This window comes from Rousettus aegyptiacus, unplaced genomic scaffold (genome assembly GCF_014176215.1).
Source record: "Rousettus aegyptiacus isolate mRouAeg1 unplaced genomic scaffold, mRouAeg1.p scaffold_m13_p_2, whole genome shotgun sequence".
NCBI classification, from domain to species: domain Eukaryota; kingdom Metazoa; phylum Chordata; class Mammalia; order Chiroptera; family Pteropodidae; genus Rousettus; species Rousettus aegyptiacus.
Window position 1 is genome coordinate 30,825,464 of NW_023416295.1, and position 16,714 is coordinate 30,842,177.

Sequence of the window (16,714 nt, forward strand, 5' to 3'; positions counted from 1 at the left end):
TAAATTTTAGTTTGGTATTAAAATATGTTTTTAATAGAGTATAACATGAAATTACTTCTTGAATAAAGAAAATAACTCATTGCAACCTGCCCTTTATAACTTTATTGATCGGTATGTAGCTAAGTACTTCAGTTTCTTGACTATTCATACCCAAAGGAATTAATACTTATCACTTAAAGTTAAGAATTATTTTTTAGAGATGCATAGTGCTGATCCCTTGAAATCTGAATTGAATTGCTTTCATTTATCATGTTAGAATTTTGCTAAATGTTGGATATTCTTAGACCGAGCAATTTTTTGTTAGTATCATTATTTTATAAGCTTGAATATGAAAATAATAAACACTTGGTTTAGCAAACAATTTTTCAGGTATCTGCCCACAAGAAAGAGAAGAAAAGGAGGGAGGAGTGGATATCTTTAGGGAAGAAATGCATGATGGTAGTTTACACTTTGTTTCTGTATTATGATATTTGAAAATGTTTATTTCTCTATTTCTCCCAGTATCTGAAATTTTCAAGATTAGCAAGGATTACTGCAAGATAGAAAATAAATTTTTAAGTGACCTTTCTTAGAGAAGTTATCAGCCATTAACATTATGTTAGTTAATTGAACAAGCATGTCTGGTGTTCACACTAAAATCTGAGTTCCCTGAGGCAAAGACTTTTTTTTTAATATTCCCAGAATTTAACACAGTGCCAGTCACATGGAGCCACACAGTAAATGATGTTTTGCTTTTCACTGCAGTTCTTAATTTCTACATTGGTTAAAATAACCATCAGAATATTATCATCTAAACTAGCTTTAAATTAAGGTATTTTCTGAAGTTGAGAGAAAAAAATTTCTTTGTTCTGTTACTTAATGACATTTTTGTGTACAAAATTTAAAAATTAAAACAATTTTATGCGTTAAAAATAATTATTTTTATTATGTTTTTTCTAGTAAATTAAAACTCATCCACAGATTGTTCCTTATAACTGTGGTATAGCCCCTTATGATTTGTAGAAAATGAAATCCTTTTCCCCAGATATGAGACTTTGACGAAACATAGAAAACAAGATGTGCCTTTTTTCTTTTTAGTTAAAATCCTTTAATTTAGAAACAACAGAAATCATATTTATGACTAGTTGTCTTAAAAGTATAATCTAGAACCAAGGAGTAAATAGAAAAAAAAATGTATTTGAAAACACTTATTGACATTATTAATATAGATACAGAAACATGCAGAAATCAGAAGTATTTGCCCAATGACCTTCATAAGTGAGCACACCTATGTAATTAGCACCCAGATCAAGACATAGAACATTATCAGCAGCCCAGAAATCCCACTTTGTGTTCCTTTCTAGTCCCTACCCCCTACTCCCAAGGTAATTACTATCCTGACTTCCAACACCATAGATTACTTTGGTCTGTTTTAGAACATTGTATACCTGGAATCATACAGTATGTGTTCTTTTTTGTTTGGCATCTTACATTCAACTTTGTGTTTGTGAGATTTATGTTGTTTTGTATAATGCAAATGGTTTATTCACTCTCATTGTCAAATAATATCCCATTGTGTGAGTATATTGTTGGGGAAGTATAAAAACGAAATTTTCTCCTAAAGTTGATTTTCTTCACAAAGTAGTAAAGAAAGAAATAGTTTCACTATTGAATAAGCATTAAACTAGAATGTGATGTACATTACAGTCAATCCACTAAGAGACTGCAAAGATAGAAATCTTGTCCTAACTTTACCTGGTAATGGATGACCGTTGTTGTTAGCTTTAACCTGAGGAAAAACAAACATCTGGTATCCTTATGACAGGTGGTAGTTTTTCAACTTGGAGCCAGGCACTTACTAAAACGTTAAGCTCCTACCCTCCCACAGAAACTGGAAGATAGGGGCACTATCTCTCTTGATGTTTACATTTCAGGGAGATGGTTCTCAGATCTTTGAGAAGGACCTTCCTGGATCGTAAAAGGTCTGATAAAAGGTCTGTTTTCAAAAGGATTTATATGCATTTCAAAGAGAGGAGAAACTACTTATAGTTTTAAGTTTTCAAAAGTAAATGCTCTAAGAAAAAGGAGGGGAGAGAAATCTCTTTCCTTATTTTCAATAGGGAAAATCCTTATACGACAAATTATTTACTCATTTATTATCGAGGATATTTGGGTAGCTTTCAGTTTGGAACTATTATAAATTTTTGTCTTCAGCATTCTTGCACATGGCTTTTGTATGGACACATTTCTGGTAGGTATATACCAAAGAATGAAATCGATGATCAGAGTATGCATATGTTTCATTTTAGTAGATCCTGCCAGAGTTCCAAAGTGGTCCATTAAGGGAATTTTTAGCCGGTCTTAGTTAATCTTCTTGTTCTTATTTTTCCAGTAAAATAAAAGTTTACCATTAGGAAGCTAGCTCCCATTCAGAAATTAAAAATGGAATGAGTTCTTATAGGAATAATTTGTTTATCTGTCAATCATTGATAAACCTCAGATAAGATGCAGACTTTATCTATTGACTATATAGCTATACCAAGGACATAAGAAAGCATGTGACTATTAACACCAGACTACCAAACTGATTTAGAATCTTAATATTAGTCTAAAATTATCTCTCAATTCCTTTTACTCAGTGGTAAAAATGTATTTTATATGTTTTTCTTCTGATAGTTATTCATAATAATTATTATTTAACTATGCAACCATATATTATTATGACTACTATAGTATATACTGTGAAATAGCTATAATAATTTAGATCATCTGATCTTTATAAAATTTTAATTCAAAATAAATAACTATAGCAAAAAAAATCATAAATATAGAAACAAAAACTTAACTAGGCTATAGCTTTGTTTTAGAGACCAAACTGAAATATCTTCTCTCTCTTTCTTTGTAGGGAATACACCACACACACACACACACACACACATACACACACACACAAGCACACACACACAAGCAAGCACACACACGTTTCTTTTTCTCCCACTTCTATGAGATCATTTTTACCATATTATTAAACACTCTTCCGAAACATAATTTTTAGTAACAGTACAATATACCCCATTTTATGAATGTGCCATGATTTTCTAATTGTAGGACTTAGAAATAGTCTTCAGCTTCTGTATTATAAATAATGCTGCAATAAATATCCATGTGATTATTTCCCTAAGCTAGAATCCCAAAGTTAGGATGAAGGAGTTCACTTCTTTCAGACTCCTGATATAAATTCCTTTCTTGGAAGGTTATGCAAATGAACGGTTCTATCAGAGGAACAGGAATAACCTTATATCATGTGTCACGCATCACCACTGAGCATGATCATTTTATCTTCTTTTTCACTGTAACAGATTATTAAACTATCATATTTTAACCTACATTAGCACTAATGAGATTGAACTTGGATTTTTAATATAATTGACCCTTATAATTTTCCTTTCAATCTTTCTATCTACAAGAGGAAATTTCTCTTAAAGAACAGAAATTTTTATTTTATTTTATAAAGACCAAACCTAAGTCACCCTGTATTAATTGTACTATTACAGACGAGACAAATTAAATGTCTTGTGTGAAAAGACCACCTATTAGCATAAAAATGGGGACATGAATAGTATGGTTATTTTAAATCTTCAAAAGAATTCAACAATATTACAGCAGCTAGTTTCAAGGCCATCTCTACCAAGCCCCTTTCAGAGTTTTCAACTAGAAATAAATACATCAATTTGTTTTAATTGTCTTTATGGGAATGCTTGCAGGGATAAAATAGTTAAAGAAATAGGCAGATAAGGAAAAAGTAGATCTAGGGTGATCAGTAGCTTAGGATATCAGTTTGGAAACAGCCAAGATATGATTGTACTGGTAGGTTTTTTCTAGACACATTATGAAACGCTGATATGATTTTGCTTAATTATAATCAAATGATTCTAATTTTTCCTTCAGATAAATTAATGGCTTGAGCCATTAATTCATGTCAGTCATTAGCTCTCTACAAATGTTTTCAGTCAACTTGATTTCTATTGTAACTATTATGACCCATGTAATAAAAATATTTAAAATTTTCATTTCAATGATAGTTTATTTCCTTATGAGGTAATTAAATGAAAATGCTTAGAGTGTTATATTCATGTTAAAAACTAATATGAATACAGATTACACATTAGCACTTACTAGAAAGTTATTAGTTGCAAATATCGTGATTTGCATATTTTGTCTATGTGCTAAATAAAAATGTAATTTATCAAGTTTTGTGATTTCTCTAGCTTTTAATGATTTATGAACAGAGCAGCACAGTACTAAATTTAATGGTAATTTAATAAAAGGACTTACTTTTGTCCTACTCACTTAATATATAATATTTGGAAGTATTTACAGAATAAGGAAGTCAAATTTTACCCCAAGGAATGTTTTAAAATTAAAAATAGTCCACAGACCTTTAAACATAATTATCATAGAATACATTGACTTTTTACCAAAAAGATTAAATTTTTTTTATTAAAAAAATCAGTCAACAATAAAATGCAATTTACTGGCGTTTCTGCATTATGTAACTCTCAAATTGGTGCATCTGGTTAATGAGAATCCTTGACTGTTTGAGGAGTAATTGACCAGAAAGCTTATTGGACTAACATGCATCTAAATGGTTTATAATAGTTTTCTTTAAGAACTTTTATTAAAAGTATAATTAATTTTTATTTATTTACTTTTCTTTTTGTTGACTCATAGGCTTCAGATTCTCAAGGATCACTTTACTTATTCCCTTTATGTTAATGTCTGCCGATCACTCTTTGAAAAGGACAAGCTACTCTTTTCTTTTTGTCTAACTGTGAATCTGCTGATACACGAGCGTTCGGTCAGTACTGTTTTAATTTGCAGGGGAAAAAAACATGTTAACGTTGATTCAATAACTTACTGATTTGTATGGGAATATATAAAGAGTTGTAAATAATGATAATTATTATAATTATGGCAAGACATTACAACTAGCCTGAATTTCATAGAGGTGAAAATAAATTAAGCACAGAATTCATTATGTAACTATTACTTAAACTTTTGTTTGTTTGAATTTAAAACAGTTTTTATTAGAATCTCATATAAGTAGGCATATAAACTTACCAAATAGATTGATATACTTACACCAGTAATAGTATAAATGGTAATATTTTTCAGAACTTGTGCAAGTTAGTCAAATCTAACCACTCGTGTTGAACAATATCTTTCATACATTTTTGCTATGTTTTAAATCTATTTATTTAAAATATAAGAAACACTTTACAAATAGAAAACCAGTGTTGTACAAATTTACTCTTTTCCACACTTGTATGTTTAAGGTTTATTGATTTCATATGGTGGTGTATTAGTTGAAGTCTAAAAGAGTAAATGCTTTATTCTTGCATTTTTGCAGAAGTTACATAGAAGTACCTGATTATATTTTATGGAAATTGATTGAAACATAGCGGATTGATGGCTATTTATCTTCCCACAATTTTTAGAGCCAACAGGACTCTAAGCAGTCATTTGGAAAACATATATTCAAATACAATATATTCAGATTTTCATAGTTAGGTCAGTAAATCTGAAGAAATAGTACCAAAAAGTAACTTTCTAAAAATAGAACTATTTTTGAAAATGTATCATAATAGATACTTCGATATCTTATTAACAAATCTGAGCTACATCAGAATCTCATAGGAAATAAACACGATATTTTAAAATTAATAGTCAATTTTTTTAAATGGTTGTAAATTTACTATCTATATGATGAAATCATTTATGACTCTTCATGCTGCCTTGTTTTCAAAAGATTAATAAAGCTGAATGGAGATTTCTGCTAACTGGTGGCATTGGACTGGATAATCCTCATGCCAACCCTTGTACATGGCTCCCTCAAAAATCCTGGGATGAAATATGTCGACTAGATGATTTGCCTTCCTTCAAATCCATTCGTAAAGAGTTTATTCACTTAAAGGATGGATGGAAAAAAGTATATGATAGTTTGGTATGTTTTTAATCCTCTTGCTCATTCCAAAGTTTAAAATGGAGAAAATAATGTTAAATTATATATTGTTATCTTTGAATAAAAACAAGATTCAAGTAAACTTTAAACAGCTGATCAGATGGAAAATCAAAGTTTAGATTTATATTATCCCCACCTTCTAAATCAGTGGTTCTATCTAAATTTCTTTTCAAATTCCTTCAAATGTGTGGAGATGCAAAAAAAGCTGCATGGTCCTTAATATATATTCTTTTTGAATTTCTATGCCAGGTTTTCATTTATCATCAACTTAGACTTTAACAACTATAATACCAGATGCATTAAAATTTTACAAAACCGCTATTGTTTAGTTTTTTTGAATGCATATAGGAGCTAATAGATATTTTTGACATTTGAAGAAAGGAAAAAGCTAGTAGTCCTCAAATATATTTCACGAGACCTTATCTTGCTACTTGGAGACACATATCACAATACAGTTTTTCTTCTGGAAATACACGGAAATTGTTACCTAACTTTTTAGCACAAGGGCTGATATTGTGCAAATTCCCACTTATTTTTTTCTATTCCTTTCTTTTTATTCTCTTGACATTCTGCATTCCTTGGGTTTACTATGCAAGAGCTCAGTTTGGAGGAGAAAAGAGAAGAGAGGAAAGGGCCAGATACGTGAGGACACTTTTTTATTTGGTTACCTATTTGTTATTTTATACATGATAGTAAGATCGTGTCTACATACAAATTCAAATATTTTGGACAGGATCTCTCTTGGATCTCTCGTTGTTAGTACTAAAAATATATTTCCTAGAGACAAATATGTTTTTGTGAGTACTTCATTCTAATTTGAAATAGAAGTTTATTCACTATACTGAAGCATGGAGATTTCTGATCTGAGATACCGCATAGCCTTCCCTGAAGTTTCAAAGGTACAACTGTCTTTTTTTTTTTTTTTTTTTCAAGGTTACCACTCTTCCTGGGATCTTGATGCCTCTCATATATTTTTAATAGCTCTTTTGTCTTCTTCATTATTGTACACATCCTCAAATATCTTTTTTAAAAAGGACACCAAAATTGTTCAAAACAAGAAATTACACAGTGCATCTTAGTACAATGCTGTTCTTCTTTCATAATAAATGTTTATTTTTATAAATAGATGATGACTAGATGGTAGGCTCTTTTACATGCCTTTGGACAATTAATGGGAATAAAACTCCATCTGTACTTTTTTTCATAATAGAGATAATCTTGTTCTAATTTTGATTCTTTTGTGGTATTTTAAATTTTTCATTCCTTATTTCATAACTTTGACCTAACCTAATGAAATTTACATTAGCATTCTTGAGTTCATTTAGTCATTATATATTTTCTTTAAAAATTGGTTTATAAGTTAAAATACTGTTTTCTTTTTAGAAATAATCTCCAAAATAACATTGAATTATATCCACTATAATTTCAGGAACCACATCATGAGGATTTTCCTGATATTTGGGAAGATAAAGTAAATGCGTTTCAAAGGATGCTTATTATTCGTTGCTTGAGGCCAGACAAGGTAAATGTGGGCTTTGAAAGCAGCTCAGTGATTCCAGTCTTTCCTCTCACCATAGCAGCCAAACTTGTATTTCCTCATGTCATAGGAGAGGCGGAGGAGGCTGGGAGAAATAACCCTCACTTCCTTCTAATAGAGCCATATTTTTCAAAAAGTTTGTATGTTTATTGTAACCACACTAAATTCAGATTATATTTTTATAGTTTTATTTATTTTATGATTCTTCCTTTTAAAGTATGCTTCTTTAATTCCTCACAATCTACTTTCTTTACATGCTATAATCTCATTTTTATTTTTATTATTTCAGTAAAATTATTCAGTGATGTTAGTTAGCATCAAGCTGATATACTAGAATTTCTGGTTCTTCAAATGCTTTCCTTATATATAGTTCTTTGTTGGCCTTTGGAAAATTAATAAAATATTATTTCAAGACATTTATAATTGCTAAGTTGGGAAATATCAATACTTTTAGTTTTAATTTCTTTAAATAATGAATTATATAACATATTAGCTGACATATCAACAAATTTCAGTACTCATAGATATCCTTGTTTGTATTATTATACTCTTTTAAAAAAGCTGTTCACTTAGATATAACGACCTGCATCCACAGAGATACCCACATACACATACTCTGAAAAATGTATACATTAGGTACGTTGGGGAAAAAGTTGAGAAAATATTCTAATTGTATATTGTTACTACTCACGTAAAAGTAATACATAATTATTTCAAAATGTACTGTATTCACAAGTTAAGTTGCTGAGGAGTATAACAACAAACTCCTAACAACAACAAAAAAGCAGAACTTAAATGGTGAAAGCAATATATTTGTTGAAATGTTTTTCTACACATCGGTGATAATATGGGATGTAGGCATTCCTTCCTCTGTAAGCCATAGTCTGTTCAATACACACATGTAATTCTTGCTTGACTTGGCAGTAAGTTCTCAGCCAAGGCAGAAGTATGTATTAGGCACAGTGCCTAGGGCCCATGATATTTTTAGGGGCCCATGAAGTTGTCTTAATTTCTTTTAAGATCGGGAAATATAATCCAGCTTGTTTTATATTTGTAATTATGCCAAAATAATTGTAAAATATAATTTTTAATTTTTTTATGAATAAAGGGACCCCAAAGTGCCTAAGGTTTATTAAAATTATAATGTTGCCCTGCCCTTAGGTTCTAGAAGTAATTACAGTTATTTAAGAATCATTATTAAACTGATGATGGAGGATGAAATATCCTCTTGGTAGCTCTTTTTAAAAATGAATCTCCACTGAAACTTTAGGGTTAAGCCTCAGAAGTTTTCAGTTTAAGTATTAAATATGGAAGACTATTAAATGCTTCGAACTGTTGCCTAAGATGGCTGTCTTCTTTAAAACTTTTTATTAAAATTTACAAAGGTTTTTACTTTGTTTTCTAAGTTAGATAAAGACTGTAATATTAATGAGCCATTTCCTTATTGTGAAGTTTCATCTATAAATATCTTTTCCCTCGTTTTATGTTTTAAAAAATTTGACATAATTCATTGATCTATCAAATAGATCAAATATTACTTTTTTTCATATTCCTTTTCTTTTGAAAGTGTTTTTGAGGGAAATGGAGAGTTAGATATTCAAGCTGAGAAGGTTTTGTTTGTTTGTATGGTTTTGTTTGTTTTTAAATCAATTAGGGTTAAACTTAAGGTTTTATACTTCTTTTGTCCAATGCTTTAGAACCCTGTCTTGTAATTTTTTTCCTACATGTTTTCATATCTTCTCTAGAGCTTTCCTTGGATAGGTGGATGAGTGTATAGACATTAATGCCTCTCACGAATATTTTGATTCTCCTCTACTTCTGTGCACATGTGGTGGGAGGATCGTGGCTATACATCTTGCTTTGGCCAATAAGTTGTGAGCTTCTCAGGGCACTCTTCTGCTATCAAAGTTGTAGAATCATGTTGATATTTAAGTGCCGTAAGTAGGCTGGTTTGCTGAGCCAACTCAGGGAGAGTAGTTGCCTGCACACCCAGATGACTTTGGAGAGACAAAAAAGTAAGCCTTTATTGTGTTAAGCCACTGAGATCTGGAAATTGTTTGTTACTATCTTTGGGAAAATTTAAAAGACGCTCACTAAATCACCAGTAGAAAAACGAGATGAGCATTCTTTTAGGATTTAATAGTTTACAGTGTTTTATTTAGCACAGAAATATGTCAAATGGATAAATACTGAGGTATGGAATGTTTTGAGTCCATTTACAAATGAAGGGCTTTTGACTACAATTCTTGTCTTCTGAACTTTTTTTAAAAAAGCAAATTATTCGGCTTACAGTAAGAACCTTGTCAAATGTAAATTGTTTCTCTGACCTCAGGTAAGTCCTATAGGAACTTGCAATGCATAGCAAAACAGAAATGGCAGACCACAAACTTTTTTCCTACCTTTTGGAAGATGGTTGCTTAGATTAGTCTGTAATTTTTGTTACTGACAGACTTTATTTTACACACCTAATACTGGCATGATCAGAACGCAAAAGCAAACCCAATCTATGACCCTGCAAGCTAAATAGCTAACACAGTCTCATTTACCTCAGGAGTTAGTGTTTGGTCTTGGGAACAAGCAAGTCTTGTTCCGTTCTAACATTAAAAACAGAACACTGAAATTTACCACTGTTCACCCTCATGTGAGCACCCCTAATTTGGCCCTCCAGTGCTAACAGAAGAATAACTTCACATCAACCATGTTTGTACCTGTGCAGTGGCGGATGCAAGCCTGGACCACTCACAAAAGAGAGTCCACTTATAACGCAAACTTACTCAAAGTAAAACCGCACACTTAAAAGCCAGGTGTTTTCCTTTTTGTTTGTAAAACCATATTTAGTGAAGGAGTCAGCCTTGGGAGGAAAGAGGTTTTTCTTTTGTTAGTCGTCATTTTTAATCTAGTGAGGGAAGACCAGCTATAGGAAAAGAATAATGAGAAGGGCAAGGACAAGTCCTGCGCCAGACAGTTTAGATATTTTTAGTTTCCTGCGATAAGTGTGACATCTGTGCTCATTCAGATATCTGAAATATGAAATAACTTACATGAAATGAAATTTTACATATAAGTGAATTTATTCTGTGATTTTTGTTGAGGCTTTCTGTGTATTAGAATTCCTCACAAAAAAGAGGCACCCTGAATTATATATCCATTTATTCATTCAATAGATATTTATTGTTCACAAACAATATATGTGTTATCTTATTAGATGAGATTCTTGATATCAGTACTTATAAATTTATTGTTTCACTTCCATGCCTCTTCCATATTTGAATGAATCTAGAGAAATAATGAGGAGGAATTAAAAAATCTAACTGAAGCCCAGGTAGTCTTTCACCATCAGCTCCCCACACTCGTACCCTCAGTCACACACACACATCCACACCGGGACTGACACTGTTTGGTATTGTGACATGTTGATGATTTCTACTTACAAACCTTGTGTGAATAGATGTTCCAGAGAATATTTAATTAAAGTTTGGAAACACTTGTAACTTTTTCCAGAGGAGACCGTCCTGTTGACATATTGGTCACCTGCAAATTGCTCCTGCAGGCTGGCAGAATTGCCAACCTAATTTGGAGTTCATATCCATCCTTGGATATGAACAAGTATCTAGTCAGAGTGATTCTGGAGATGTCAAAAATTTTTTTCTGTTCTTGTCACTCCATTACTCCTCTTCCAGGGTTATGCTTACATAGTTTGTTAAGCTAGACACAGGGATGCTCATTTATTAAATCTACTTTTATCATTTGTTTGGGTCACACCTGAGCCATGACTAGCTGAGGCCATTGCCTAGAAATGACAAATTGTACACCCTATATCAGAAAGGAATGCTGTATCTGAAGGTGTACGTTAGTTGTACTGATCAATACAGTTCCATTCCTACAGCAATGCCTAATAGGAACCCCCATGCCATGGAGTTCTGTGTTTTGTCAAACACGCTTCCAGAAAATGTGCAGGTATTTTATCAGAAATTTTATGCAATATAGTTTTGCCCATTTCTCAGGCATATGGATGGCTTGTTTCTTCTTCACAGTGATGTCTCTTTAAAAAAAAAAAAAAAAAAAAAAAGGTTTTTCCAGCTATATCTGTTCTTATTTGATGGTATAGTACTCTATAAATCACACTAAAATTTTTGCTTTTGAATTTTGTAGTTTTGGAACATAGTGTTTTAAAACGTAAGCAAAGAATTAAGTTTTCTTATATTCTTCATTCACTATGTGTTGAGTACTCATTAAAAGGAAGAAAAATTTTTTTGAATTCCGGTGTCACTAACTACCCACCTTTTATTATTTAAATATTTATAATTTTTTTCTATCTAAAAGGCATTTACGTAAAGCGATACCTTTGAATCTCCACCAACACTAATGAATGACCTTTTTTAAGGTTCGAATGACCATAAAAATTTATTTAATTTTTAAAAATTATTTTAAAAAATTAATGACCCTTTTTAAGGTTTTAGGCAGATTTTCAACATTCTTTCAAATCTATCCTGTTCTTTTCTAGGTTATTCCAATGCTGCAAGAATTTATAATCAACAAATTGGGGCGTATATTCATTGAACCGCCCCCCTTTGATTTATCCAAGGCATTCGCAGATAGTAACTGCTGTGCACCACTTATTTTTGTGCTCTCTCCTGGAGCAGACCCCATGGCTGCCCTTCTAAAATTTGCTGATGACCAGGTACCTTAAAATAGATCAAGGTGTGTGTGTGTGGGTGTGCACGCGCGTGCGTGTGCGTGCGTGTCTATCAACACTTGCTTATACCTAAAATACGAAGGGGTGAGGAAAAAGTAAAAATTTATCACTCAGCCCTTGAAAGACTTGGGGGTCGGTCCAGAAGTTAACAGAGTCCCAAGAAATTGATACTTAAATGGGTGCACTGATATTAAAAATAATTCCTTATCCAAATCATAAAGCCAGAATTTGGGCTTAGGTGACACATTTGCTTTTCTTTTATTTTGTTGGAACGGGGGACTCTGTGACACAATTTGCACCAGTGTATGAGCTTGGGTTGATTTAATAGATTCAATTCTGGACAATGAGCTTGCGTGTCTCTGACCTCGCTTCTTCTACCAGTCTCTAAAGGAGTACTTTCTTTGACTTCCCAGAACAATTACATATTACAGTTAATTTATCAGGTTATATTCTAATATTTGCACTTCCAGGCTTTACAAGTTATTCAAATGAATTTACTGTATGTTTTTTTACATCATACAGCATAGAACTAGAGAGTAGTGTTGGGTGGGAGAGGAGGTATATGTGGTAAAAGGGGTCAAATATGTGATGACATTAAAAAATTTAAAAAAAGAAAGAAAAGAAGGAAGGAAGGAAGGAAGGAAGGAAGGAAGGAAGGAAGGAAGGAAGGAAGGAAGGAAGGAAGAAAGGAAGGAAGAGAAAGGAAAGGTGATTGGCATTTCTGAGTTAATATTTTTCTCTTTTGATCCAATCAAAATAACATTTTATGGCAATAGTGCTGATATGTATAAAACCACCACCATCACTTTTATTGAGTGCTTTCTATATACTGTTGATTTTGCTATACATATTTCTATTTTAATTTTTACAACAATCCAGTTTACAGATAGAAATATTAAGCAAAGAGAAATTAAGTGACTTCTCAAAGGTCACACAGCTAGTTGGTTAAAATACTCTTTACTAAACCAATTTATATTTAATACCCATTTTTTTGCATCAGATGTAATTCTTAGATACTAGAGGATTGATTGTATAGCACAGCACTTACCACTGATTAAAGAAGTGTGGCAGATGAGGTCTGAGATGTATTGAGAAACCAGTTTATGTAGGGCCTTTGTAGGTTACATTAAGGACTTTGAGGAAGATAGTACAATATAGTAGGGTTTTAAGCAATGAAGTAGCATGATCTGATCTATAATTTATAAATGTCATTCTAGCTGGTGTGAGGAGAATTGATTCAAGTGGTGAAAAATGAAAGCAGAGCACTAGATAAGAAGGTTATCATAAGGCCAGGAAGAGCAATGGTAGGTAGGACTAGAGCAGGAGTGATGGAGATGGCTAGAATTATCCATTTTATGTGTGACTCACTCTGTCCAAGTAAACGTGACCTTTTCAAACCTTGAGACTTTCCAGTTTTCTCCATTTTTCTTCCCACATTACACAGTGTGTTTATTCTCTGGGCCCTATTAGGACTGCTCAATGCATTGTCTTCTCTTACTATCTCCACCTGTTCCAGAAACAGTTATATCTAGCGCTATTTTGTTTTCTGCTATTTCTACCTGATAGTGTTGATATGATAAACCACGGACATTCAGACAGGGCTCGAGACGCCACTTTTCCAAAGAGGCATCCAGGTGGTGAGTGCCCTGGAAAGAAAGAACTCAGGGAGTCAGACCCTATGTTCAGAAGCTTCAGGTGAATCAGGATATAGCTGAAATGAATTCCAGGCAACCATTCCCACAGAATTCTTTAAAGACACTTTTAAAATGGGAATTAAGGTTAACGGTTTTTTGTTTTTTTTTTCACTCTGAATTTTATGCAGTAGCCAAATTAGTTAAAATATAATTTTTCAAAGATCTGGAAGACACAGAGCAAGCTCCTCTGTCTATTCAGTTTTCTTTTCAGCTTTGGATCTGAGGAATTGCTGCTTAACAACTGTACCCTTTCCTCTCCTACTCACGTTAAACGTCTTGTTAATATCTTTTTCTGTCCCTTATCTTGACAATCAAAGACCTTACAGAATTTTCCATGATCGTTTCCTATACAAATTGACTTGCTTTTTCTCTGAGTGTTTGTAGAATTCTTAATCAATAAGAGTCTTTTAGGGTTGCATATAGTCAGACATTCAAAGGATACTACGTAATTATATTTTAATATATCTAAATGTTAATATTTCTTTCAATAATAATATTGATTCTTTTTTTCACATCTTTACTATTCTTGTACACAGGGATATGGGGGATCAAAACTTAGCTCTTTATCTCTTGGTCAAGGCCAAGGGCCCATAGCCATGAGGATGATAGAAAAAGCTGTCAAAGAAGGAACGTGGGTGGTTCTTCAGAACTGTCACCTTGCCACCTCTTGGATGCCAACCCTCGAGAAAGTTTGTGAGGTAAAAATACAATTTTATTATTGTATTCACTAAATATAATTAGTGATATACATACCATGCAAATAACTCATCCCCGTCCTCTAATTTGGAGGGCTGCAGGTGAGTAACATGTCAGGATTATAGGAGGGATGGTCTGGCATTGGGAACTAGAGGGCTAGAGAAGAGTACACAGTCAGACCTTGCCAGATCCTTCTGAATAGGGTTAAGGGCTCATCCAGTTAGTTGAAATATCTAATCCAGAGGAGCAGCCCCAAAGATGAGTGCAAACCACAGGATAAGATAGAAACACTTTTTATAGCAGTGGGCCAAAAACAATAAAGGAGGCTTTTCAGGGTGATATTCATGTAGCCACTCTAAACCAAAAGGCTTCAGGATGTAACTTTTCTTTAATTTACTTCTCACCCACTTAGCCAGTGATCCTGCCCCAGAGGACCAGCTTGAAACCAGAAGGATACTCTACCCACCCTCTTTGCACTAGGTCATGGTACTTACTTATTTTTGTAGGTGGAAATTCCAGGAAGAAAGCCCATTTAGCTCACCTGAGTAAACAGAAAAACTTGGTACTCAATTTCAACAAATATAGAGAAAATGTGTTCTCTGTAATTACCTGCGTCTCTAGCCCTCTCCTAACTCAGAGTCTCTCAGGCTACTTAATAACCAAGTTAATGATGTAACTCTCACTATCCAGACGTTCAACAGAAACTTGAGGGAAGAGGTTGTATTTTCTTTGTGCCACTTGCCACTAGTTTGTCTGTATCTCCCAACAGAGGATAAGCAAAATAAGGACAATGACTTTGTCTGTTTTGTTCTCTGCTTTATCTCCAGTACCTTGATAGTGCCTGACCCATAGAAGACAATAAATATTTACTGAATTAGTGAATGAATATTGCTTCCCTGTTTAAAATCTGTCAATAGCTTCCCATTGCACACAAGACAAAGTTCAAACCCACATCATGGCCTGTAACACTCCTCTTCATTCGACATTCGCCTACCCTCTCGGGTTTCATCTTTGGCCACTTTCCATCTTGATGTCTATGCTCTAACCATTCGAACTTTCATTTTCATGGCATAACATAGTTTCTCAAGTATATAGGTCATGTAATAAATGTCATTTTTATCTAAAAAATAATTTTTATATTATTTACCTTACCGACCTCTACTCATCCTTAAGGCCTTATACTGGAGGTTTTATGTTTGCGCCTGTTTCCTCATGGTTCCTCTGTCTCTTGGCCATGCTCATGACCTGTTGAATTGTATCATACATACCCATCAGAGAGTCATCTAAGAGAGAAAAACTGTCTCTAATAGATGGTGAACTTGACTCAAAGCCCAGTGAGTCATGTTGCTTAAGTCACATGATTTAAGGAGAAAAAATGGTGAAAAAATGGTAGGAGAAAAAATGGTGCCCTCACCATGTACTAAAGAACATAGGCACCTATGCCTTCTTCCGGATTCACCCCCACCCCTTTCCACATGAATGCTCAGACATTTTTTTACTGATAGAGATTTGAAGTTTTAAAAACACAGCAACCACTGACGTGGACAGTTGAGGGAAGTAACAGTAGGGAGTGAGACTGACTAGTAAGCATGTTAAGGGCCCTTAATTATTGCTCATTCATGCAGCCTTCAGGACAGTGCTGAGTGTTCCACCATTCTCGATAGTGCGGGCCAGACTATCCCCTTAAACAAACATAGCCACTGGGGATATGTTTTCATGCTTCAGTATGTGCCAGTTCCTCACAACTTTCAAAGTACTCTTTTTTTTTTTAATCAGCCATGTTTGGTTTAATATTAACATATCTGAGTGTGGTGCGTATTCTCACAACATGGCTATAGCAAAAAGAAAGGATTATTTGTAATCCTGCTCTAGGGCAGATAAATATTTCTGTATTTCAGCAACATCAAAGAAGATACGGTCTTTTTTTTTTTTTTTATTGTCTAATTGTGGCCAACCCTGAATTATGTAACATCTTTGTAATCTTTATAGTCATATGATTTAGTGGTATCAAAGAGAATAATAACACTCTGGGACTTCTCAATGAAGCATGTTGTTTCCAGGGCAGAATCAAATTTTAAGGCTTTTTGACT

The 16,714-nt window shown here is 33.2% G+C and overlaps 1 protein-coding gene across 1 annotated transcript in view; it reads left to right on the forward strand.

Annotated features, from left to right (window-relative positions):
• DNAH7 (dynein axonemal heavy chain 7) overlaps positions 1-16,714 on the forward strand; it is a 202,474-nt gene that overhangs the window by 155,170 nt on the left and 30,590 nt on the right. The window contains exons 52-56 of the mRNA XM_036235992.1: positions 4,711-4,837; positions 5,789-5,983; positions 7,431-7,523; positions 12,043-12,219; positions 14,465-14,626. Of these exons, the coding sequence (XP_036091885.1) occupies positions 4,711-4,837; positions 5,789-5,983; positions 7,431-7,523; positions 12,043-12,219; positions 14,465-14,626 (754 nt within the window). The remainder of the gene's footprint in view (positions 1-4,710; positions 4,838-5,788; positions 5,984-7,430; positions 7,524-12,042; positions 12,220-14,464; positions 14,627-16,714) is intronic.